The 10,440-nt window shown below is 37.8% G+C and overlaps 1 protein-coding gene and 1 pseudogene across 2 annotated transcripts; both read right to left on the bottom strand.

Annotated features, from left to right (window-relative positions):
* LOC104718243 lies at positions 47–4,951 on the bottom strand (annotated as a pseudogene).
* LOC104718244 (probable 3-hydroxyisobutyrate dehydrogenase, mitochondrial) lies at positions 4,756–7,452 on the bottom strand. 2 transcript variants are annotated; one of them, XM_010435953.1, is made up of 10 exons: positions 7,216–7,452; positions 6,960–7,048; positions 6,745–6,859; positions 6,356–6,506; positions 6,147–6,229; positions 5,916–6,011; positions 5,631–5,773; positions 5,459–5,543; positions 5,273–5,352; positions 4,756–5,086 (listed from the first exon to the last, which is right to left on the bottom strand). In XM_010435953.1, the coding sequence occupies exons 1-10, from the start codon at positions 7,339–7,341 to the stop codon at positions 4,999–5,001; spliced, it is 1,056 nt and encodes a 351-aa protein (XP_010434255.1). In that variant the 5' UTR covers positions 7,342–7,452; the 3' UTR covers positions 4,756–4,998. The 2 variants fall into 2 exon arrangements, with proteins under 2 accessions (XP_010434255.1, XP_019086916.1); XM_019231371.1 differs by lacking the exon at positions 6,960–7,048 and having other exon boundaries at positions 7,216–7,307.

Raw genomic sequence — 10,440 nt, 5'->3', positions numbered from 1 at the left:
TATCCACCATTCTCTTTTTTAGAAGGAAATAATGTGTCATTTGTTGTGACTTCTGTGTAATTGACACAGTTTTTTATCATATTAAGCATCAAAGACCAAAGACAAAGAGTGTGATACAGAAGAAACATGGAGATTTCAAACAGTAATAAAATCGACAAACTCAAAAAGAAGCTAAACGAAAAAGGAAACAAGTCTATTCTGGTTGATGATACTCTTGTAAACCAAAGATTAGTCTTTTTTGTCTCCATTTCTTCTTGTCCATTCCCAAGTGACTTGATAAGGCCGCATCGAGCCTTCCGAGTCCTTCCTTTTAACAGCCGACAAAGATTTCCGTCTAAAAATAGCAATCTGAGAAGCAAATCCGGGATCTATTATGCCAGACCCACCAACACCGCTGAACTCGACGCTGTAGTGGTAGCCTTTGGCGAGCTTAGTTGCCCACTGGTTAAACTGTTTCCTTGTCCATGGTTCCTGAACTGGAGTGGCTGTGAAATGGATTTCTTTTCTGAGTTGTCTGGAGCACGCTTATGTAGAATTTTGTTGCACTCGTAGTTTGGTGTGGAGATAATCAGAAGTTTCGGGCGGAACAAGGTTAGAACTGTTTTCCCAAATTGACAGGCTTGATCTTCCTCCATGTGTTCAATGACCTACAGAGTCGGAACAGATTATATGTTAAAGTCAGATTTCTTGAAGATAATACACATTTTAAAAATGATGAAGAAATGAAGCAAGAAAATAGAAGGGGACCTCTAAGCAAGTGCCGACGTCAATGTCTTGCAGCCTAGAATCAAACTCGAGGATGGAGCCATCATAGAGTGTAGTAGATTTGAGGTTGCAAGGTCCCTTGTTTAATTTCAAACGTAGCATCTGAAATTGAAACAATACATGCACACATATTTGATGTAAATTAACAATCTTCATTCAACCATCTCTGAAGAGGATATAAAATACAATCTTCACATGTTACACAACTCATGAATCGCATAAATGCAGTTTTGAACAAACAAATATCAAGCTTTAAGATGCATATAGTCTCATCAGGTTAAGTCTCAGAGTTAGCATACCTTGGCAGCACGGGCAAGGCCCTTCTGTGAGATGTCAACACCGACCATGGTTTGAAGTGAAGTTGGATAGTCAAGTAAAGAGGCTAGTAAACTTCCAGACCCGCATCCAAAGTCAACCTGAAACAATTATAAAGACTGGAATATTATAAGGAGTCCTAAAATGAATCCTGAATCACAAGAAGCAGAAAGACAGTATGATCAAATGAGAAACAAGAAGAGTCTACCAGAGTAGAAGCTGACGACTCTTCTATATGTTTCATTGCATAGTCAACACGCTGTTTTGAAAGTGGGGGTTTGAAAAAAGCCGCCTCCATTCGTTCTTCTGTCGGCCCTTTCACTCCCAACAAACGTACATTGTATTCCAAACCGGCTGAGAGTTCTGGTTGCATTTGTAACAAAAGAAATGTGAACAGTTGATAAAGTTTTCCTCCCCCAACCTGAGAAAGCTAAGTTTTTTCTATTAAAAATTAGAAGAGTTACCTGATAGGAGTGACTGAGTCCTCACAGTATCAGTGGCAGCAGCAAAAACCAAGCCTTCAGCAGGGTTATTAGTTAAAAAACAAGCATATTGTCCCACAGACATCTGAGTGACAACCGATTCAAGATGTGGATTCATAGATCCATTTCCTACCTCAAATTCTATCTCTTCATTGCTTTCGATGAGTTCTTTCAAATATTCACCATTCCTCGAAAAGTCAGCATCTACCTCCACGGACACAGAATAGCATATGCTAACCAAGGAACCATCTGTTACAGATTGAACACGCTTCCGTTCACGTGGCATACCCGTGTTCCTTGATTTAGACCTGGGCTGTTCATACCTTCTACTACTTGGAAAAGCCCCTTTTATCATGACACTACGTTGAAAGAGCATATCCAGGTGTAGTTTCGAATAACATGGTTGATCTGGGTCAGCATCAAGGTCATCGAATAACCCATTAAACCATGAGAGGGCTTTCAACGCAGCATTTTGAATAGCATGATTCTCCTTCTCATAGAAGTTACCCGGTGAACAATCTAAAACCAAATCCTGCGACTTTGAGAGAATCTTCACTTCACATCTATACCCAGTCCCTGACCCTTGTATCTCGTCTTTTTTCCTTCTCATATGCTGATTGTAGATATCATCACATTCTGAGTCTTTCAACTTCTGGTAGGAACTTAATATGCTAGACAGTGGTTTCACAGGGGCAAGAGTTACAGTGAAAATGGGTTCTGCTAGCAGTTGCTGTTGACAGAACATGCAGAGAATCTCCCTGGGGGATGGACCTCTCCAGTTAGACTTTGAAATGTATGAAAAAGGTAACTGCGCAGCAATTAGTGCTTGTCGAGAGAATTTATAGATTCCATTAGGAGACATACCGCAACATATCCTACATGTAGCCAAAAACATGATAAGATAATTAGTGCATCAGCGGAAGACCAAAAGATATACAAAAGAACAAGATAAAAATATAAACAGAGCAAAAGTTGGTAGGAGTAGAGACCTGTAAAATGACTTTAAAGTTACATCATCGTGTTCAAGATTATGGGACCTCCATGGGTAGCCAACAGATGCCACAATCGCATCACCGTGAATATCTAGACCACTTACAAAACTAGCTTTTGCATTCCGAGACTTTTCAAGATGTGATGATTCATTAACTGGACGTTTTTCACTGGATTTCCATGAAGTATCACAAGACTTCAACTTAGGAATGGCAGCATATACTCTACACTCTAAGCCAGAGGCAGTTTTGCCAATAGTCCTGTTTGAAAAATCCATGAAGAGTTTTAATCAGATTAACTTCAAGAAAGCTCCATTAATTGACAAAAAGGAAAATTTAAAGACCTTGATATCATCACTAGGCTGCCATCCTTCAACCCAAGCTTTTCAGCAACAATATCCAAGTAATACCGACCTGATGAAATATCAAGAGTGACTGGCTTAACAGCCTCTTCACCGTCAACGCTACATTGTATATGCATAGCCTCAACTTTTATGCTTTCTACTTGAGTAGCCAATGCTTTTATAATTGCTGAAGGGTATGGTTTTTTCCTGCGGAGTGAATCTTCACGCGGAGATACGACAATGTAGTCTGGCAACTTTGCAGCAGCCTTCATGACATAGGACATGAGCAAGCTAGGATCTGAGTCCACTGAAGGATTAATCACTTTACAACGACTGTTGATCTTTGTATCAAATGTAGCGATGACAGAAACCGGAACTGATCCGCAATGTTCACCATCCCTTTGCAATGCCGCCCTAAGGTGACCTCCCAGAGGATGATCAGCTGAAAGAAACTGAAACGGCAACAACTTGAAATATTAAAGCCAAAAAACTGTAGTTGGTTAAATTATATAATGTCATTTGCATAAAGAGAAATCCCAGATTGCTTTTAGGCTTTTAGTCCAGTGATCAACTAATCATTACTCATATTTATAAAATTGCTTGTGACATACTAACCTCATCAGAAAATATATACTTAATGCGTTCAACGATATCATCCCAAGCTTCCTCCACAGTAATATCATCATCATTATAATCCAGTGGGTGAATGCCTAGCTGCAACATGAATAGTATCGTCTTCTTCTTTAGCATAACAACATTCAGAAAACAAAGATACAAAAAGACAGGAGAGATATATAACAACAACATACCTTCTCGAGAGCCAATTCAGCAGCGGATTGTTCGGAATCGTTCTTTTCCTTGAAGACATTTGAGACAACAGTAAAGTCAGGTAGCTGCAAGTGACATCGATAGAGGCATCCATTCGAAGAAGCATGAACTTCCTCAATTCTGTAACTTGCTTTAACACCAAACTTGTCATGTATAATTTCCTTAGGATTGAGTGTCTGCTTCTCCTCACCCGTCATCACAAACTCACTGTAGCTTCTCTAGACACTGAGACAAAACAAAATAAACTATACATCACTCGCATAGATCAGGAAAGATGGTAACTTTTGTGCAAACTGTGCGACTGCACGGAACCCCCAAAAAAAAACTAGGGTTTTTTCTAAGAGAGATATCGTAAGAAGATGACCTAAATTCCGGGGTTAGCTGGGGTTTATTAGAAGACAAGATGACTTAAATTCTCAGTCTAGTTGAGTCTTAATTCCGCAACAACACACAAAAAATGGGGAAATCGATAAATGAAGGATGTAAACTAAACTCAAATCCGATAAAGTTGTAGGCTTTTGACAGCAGAGAGATGAAACAGAGGAACATGAGTCAAAGCAAGGATTTTTTCGCGCGAAAGGATCAAAAATTAAAAAACAAAGGGTTGTAAGTTAGTTGACGAGGACCGAATCGTCCACAGAAACGAAAGGGGCGACGAAATAGAACTTTACGAAGATTCCTAGAGTAACGAAGTGAAACATAAGAGACGAAAAGCAAGCAAGAATCAAAGGCGTACCTTTTGACAGTTTTTGAGAGAGAAATGGGCATGTACAAAACTAGTTTTGAGCGTACAGAGCAAGTTGGGGGTTTTCAAATGTAGCGGTGGGGATGGGATGAAGAAAGCCAAGGGTGTTTTTGGTCATTTACATACAATATTTTCCCGTGATTTTTTTACTTCCCACTTCTAACAAATGGAGATTTGGTACCGGTGATTCTGCAAAAATGGTTTGGTTCTTCCACTGGACTTGTCATGTCGAAGCCACTGCAGATTATACAAGATCTTGAAGTTTTAGGAATATAGCCAAAGAATGATTGTATATCAAATAGATTACGAATACATATAAGGAAACTGATATATTTGTGGATCGGTTTAGCGAGTAACGCTGTTAACAAACAAAAGATGTAATTACCAACGGTGACTTTTGACTTTGCATTAACTTTGTTTAATCCTCTATAGAGTGCTTTCATGCTTTATTCTGCACTAAGAGTAATGTCCAAACTAAAGATGTTCACGAAGAAACTGATTATTTTTACAGGGTCATTGTAAAGTTGGCCTCAGACTTCATCTTTGCCATTGTAAAAGTGTCGGAAGACACAAGAGAAGTCCTTTCTTTCATGCCCTTCCTCGCACATCTTCTTGTAACTGCAAAAACATAAAAAAAAAACTCCAGCTTGATGATATGTCTGCACTGTTTCATATAAGAGCTTTAAACACAAGTTTCTAAGTTGTTTCCATAAACTTCACAAGCCTTCTTTGTTCACACCAAGTCATCGTTTCAACTTTCAAGGACAAAAACTTCTAGAAGAAAAGACTAGTGTAAGTACTCACATCTCTTGTGCTTTGGATATCAATGGGCTTTTGTGTCCAACTTCTTCAGCTGATGCTGCTGCGAGGTTTAGGTCTTTAGCCTGCATTTTGAATACAACAATATCCATGAAAGACTTGTGTACATTAAGGAATGTGCTTTACAGACATTTTAGGATCAACGATATAAACATATGTTAAGATACTGACCATAAGTTTGGATGCGAAACCGCCATTGTAATCTCTTGAAGAGGGCACACCTTTCATCACTCCTGGAACTGGATTATATGCGTCGCTGTGGTTTTAGGAATATAAAACGAAGTTAAGAATTGGGGTCTGTACTTAAATAGAAGGCGTTGAAGAGGTCATTTCATTAACATACCTACTCCAACATCGGCCACTAGATGTGTTTAACACTTCTGTTAAAGTGCTGGCAGATATTCCAAGAGACTGACCAAGAGCTAAGGCTTCTGAAGTGCCGAGCATACTAACAGCCATCGCCAAATTGTTACAAATCTTTGCAGCCTAAGTTTGAAAAAAAAAAAGAACACGTCGTTTCTCAGTCCAGATTGAAAAGATTCATCCTAGAGAATTGTGGATCCAAATATACCAATGATTAGATAAGAGGTACTGTAATAGACAAAACATGGTATAACAGTGAACTTACAGATCCATTTCCTGAACCACCACAGTAGATGGAAGTTCTACCCATTGACTGAAGAATTGGTCTAGCAGCTAAGTAAGCATCTTCGGGGCCTCCAACCTACAAACGTGCAATTGTATCAATGCCATTTGCCGGTACATGCACATATAATGTGCAAATCTTATATAATCATGAGTATCAGAGTATCTATAAAGGATGTGACTCAAATATTGTAGAAAAAGAGAGTCTACATACCATGAAAGTGAGCGTACTAGCTTCTGCAGCAAGTACACCTCCAGAGACAGGAGCATCCAACATGACTGGCTTTTCCCAGTTGTCTGCATCAAAGATGGTTGAAACTATTTAAAATGAAACAATCTCGACTTGTTCACAAGAAGAACAAACTGAAGCTGTTAACTCAGAAGCGCAAACAAACTTCCCTTCAAATACTATATATGCTTTACCTCTCTTTTCTTTCAAATTACAATTAGAAACAGCAAACGAGATTTTTCGAGTTGTTTGTGGATCAATAGTAGATGAATCTATAAACAAAGCAGGTCTTATTGCATTTTCTCCACGAAGCAACCCATTTCTTCCTGTGTACACATCCATCACCTACAAGAATTAAAATATTCTTCCTTCATAAAACCAATGAAGAGATCAACATTTAAAGATTTTACAATCTTTCAGGTTTCAACCATCTAAACATCCCAGTAACAGGAGGTAAACAACAATACTATCTTGCAGATTATTTTTTCCTAATAATGCATCAAATCATGCAACTAACATGATAATGTCCAAATTATTCTCACAAAAAACACTTGCTAGCTAGAGGTAATAACAACCAGCTTACGTGAGATGATGAAGGTAGCATGGTAATCACAACTTGGCTATCTTGTGCAACTTCATAAGGAGTGTCTCTAGCAGAGACTCCTAATTGAGCAAACATCTTCATAACATCACGATTTCTGTGAAATCAAACACAAGTATACGGGCAAAAAAAGGTTAGTCAAATGGATCAAAGCATAAACCAAATATGAAAAATGGGCACTAAAGGGTAATAATTACATGTCATGAACGGTAACGTTATATCCAGCTTTAACTAGATTATTCACCATCCTAGAACCCATATTTCCAAGCCCTATGAAACCAACATTCTGAGAAAACAGAGGGTAATGAGATTTTTCATTTACATAAATTTTGATCAGATTCACAAAAGTTAAGACCTTTTTCTTCCAACTAATATAAAAGATCATGTTTTTGGAACGTTTTAAGCAAATACAATATATATTCCGATCATGAAGAAAAGTTTAAAAAACAGAACCTGGAATTGTTTTGAATTCTGAGACGACGAAGAGAATCGGCGGAGACTTAGATAAGACGCAGACACGAAATTGGTTTTGAATTTGGTGAGACTAAGTAGAGACTGCGCTCTGCGAATCGCAGCCATTGATGAAACTTTTTAAGATTGCTGTGTTTAGCAAAATAAGCAAAAGGAGAGTGAGTGAGTCTCAGACGCAAGTCCTCTCTCGTCTCTCCCTCTCTATATATCTGTGTAAAAGTAATGATCACATGATCTCACCAACTCATTACTCACTCATGAGTCATCAATTTTTCTTTTTGAATATATGACCCCTTTAGTTCTCAGTTTCTTCCGAAAGTGGACTACTACTTTTAAAATAATCAGTAAAACCAAAATAATTGTCCTGACCGGGTCTTGTCTATCCCGGTCTCACCTAGTCAACGTAGTCAGCATCTGAGGACCCCATTTCTTCTACATTTTACTACTAATAAATGATTCTTTTCTTAATTATTAATTATTATTAATTTTGACATAATTATTCATTATTCTTCTTCTTTTTTAAAAAAATCTTTTTCAGAATTTTAATTAGGATTCACTTCCTTTTTTTTTTCCTGGATTTCTTAAAAAGAAAAGAAATTATGAATTAGTTAATTATCTTTTTCTGTAAATTTCATATTATTGCAAATTTTAAACAAGGATTTATTATTACTGCACTGCGCAATACTCGCTTATTTTCCCAATGAGGTCAAATAACTCACTGTAAAATTAAATGACAGTTTTAGCCTTCGCTAAAAGCAAAGGACAAAAGACCCAAAACCATATTGGATAAAACACTTTGGCGTCCACCATGAGTCACACACTCACTCACCTAGTGTAAGTCACTTTTTTTTTCTTTTTTTCTTTTTTTGTTCTTGCAGTTTTTTGGATTCTTTTTTCCCGGGGCATTCCTGGCGGGTGATAATTAAATATTTAATCTTTAGCACTACTCTCTTTACCTGAAAAGGCTATGAAAAAGTAAGCTTAAAATAACAATTCTATCTCGTAAACCAATAAAAACAGTAAAATATTGTTCTTGCTATTTTTCCCTGTTTTTTTTTTTTTTTTGTTTTAATTTTAGGGTTTTTGATTTTGTTGGTTGGTTGTTTTTTTTGTTTGGCCGTTCACAAGCTTCAAGAGTTTTTTTTTGTTAATCTCTTTACAAGGTCCTTGTCTTTCGTCACTGTCGTACGTGAAAACTAGCAAATTTTTCTCTCTATCTTTAATTTTTGTGTTTGTTTTTTTGGCTTCTTTCTTTTGTTTGTTAAAAGCAAGTGTGACAATCAATCTTTTGTTCTGTTTTAAATTTTGAAAGTGACCCACAACAAAGATTTCTCTCTCACTTGGCTCAGTCTCTACAGTGTCTTTGAGAGAGAGAGAGTCAAATCCAAAAACCCCGTGCACTGCATGAGCTAATTTACAAAATCATTCTGCTTCAAAGTCTTTGTCTTCCTTCTTCTCCACCTTTGTCGACGACATTGTTCCCATCCCACAGTGAAGCTTTTTTTTTTCATCTCCGTAAGTTTTTTTTTTTTTAAATCCTCACTTTTCTCATTTTATCTCTTTGCTTTGTGGTTAGGTTTTTAGATCTCGGAATGGGTCCCCATATTCAATAGCCCATTTTGTTCATTTAATGTTATTACCAGCTGATTCCCTCTGGTTCTCAAGATTGTTCCTTCTCATTCACTATCATCCTGCATTTTAGTTTGATTGGGGTTTTTTTTTCAGAAGATTTGTTCATGTGAGGTGAAGTCTCTTTAGCTTCCGTTTTGTTTTTTTTCTCTTGAATATTTGATTTTTTGAGGAAAGATTGAAACTTTTTATGGTAACGTTGATGGGGTTTTGTCTTCTTTCAGATTTACTTGGGGGCTTCCATGAATGTTCTGCGTTGGTGAGCTGGATATTAAGTTGTTGGCTTTCTGCAAAAGACTGTAGCTTTTGGGGGAAATATATTGAATTCGAAGATGAATCTATCTAAGATTATCTTACTCTCCATGTTTTTCCTGTCTGCAATGGGGCAACTTCCATCACAGGACATCATGACATTGCTTGAATTCAAGAAAGGGATTAAACATGACCCTACAGGTTTTGTCCTTAATTCGTGGAACGATGAGTCTATTGATTTCAATGGTTGTCCTTCTTCTTGGAATGGTATTGTCTGCAATGGCGGTAATGTGGCTGGCGTTGTTTTAGATAATTTGGGTTTGACTGCTGATGCTGACTTCAGTCTGTTTTCCAACTTGACCAAGCTTGTGAAGCTATCTATGGCCAACAATTCCATTTCTGGCGGCTTACCAAATAATCTAGGCAGTTTCAAAAGCCTCCAGTTCTTGGATTTGTCTGATAACTTGTTCTCTTCCTCACTGCCTAAAGAGATTGGTAGATCAGTAAGCTTGAGGAATCTTTCTCTAGCTGGTAACAACTTTTCCGGCGAGATTCCGGAATCTATGAGTGGATTGACTTCTCTTCAGTCCTTGGATATGAGTCGCAACTCCTTTTCTGGACCTTTGCCAAAGTCCTTGACAAGGCTGAACGATCTCTTGTACTTGAATCTGTCTTCTAATGGATTCACGGGGACAATCCCAAGGGGTTTTGAGTTGATATCAAGTCTTGAAGTGCTTGATTTGCATGGTAACTCAATTGAGGGTAATCTTGATGGGGAGTTTTTCCTTTCAACGAATGCGAGCTATGTCGATATCAGTGGAAACAGACTGGTGACTACATATGGGAAGCTGTTACCTGGTGTTTCTGAGAGCATCAAGCATTTAAATCTCAGACATAATCAGCTTGAAGGTTCATTGACTAGTGGGATTCAGTTGTTTCAGAACATCAAAGTCTTGGATCTTAGCTACAACCAGTTATCTGGAGAGTTGCCAGGTTTCAACTATGCCTATGATCTTCAAGTACTCAAGCTTAGCAACAACAGATTCTCAGGTTCCCTTCCCAATAATTTGTTGAAAGGTGACTCTTTGCTTTTAACAACGCTGGATTTAAGTGGCAACAATCTCTCCGGTATGCTTTTTAACTTTATCTTCTACAGAGTGTGAACTGTTATATCTTAATAGTGGCCAATAAGAAAACTTGATTCTTTTTGTGTTCCAGGGCCAATAAGTTCTATCATGTCAACAACTCTTCACACTCTTGACCTTTCTTCAAATGCATTGACCGGGGAGCTTCCTCTCTTGACTGGGAGCTGTATACTACTTGATC

Source organism: Camelina sativa, chromosome 10, assembly GCF_000633955.1.
Source record: "Camelina sativa cultivar DH55 chromosome 10, Cs, whole genome shotgun sequence".
In the NCBI taxonomy this organism is placed as follows: Eukaryota; Viridiplantae; Streptophyta; class Magnoliopsida; order Brassicales; family Brassicaceae; genus Camelina; species Camelina sativa.
Note: the sequence above shows the minus strand (reverse complement) of the source record. Positions and strands in the feature narration are given on the sequence as shown.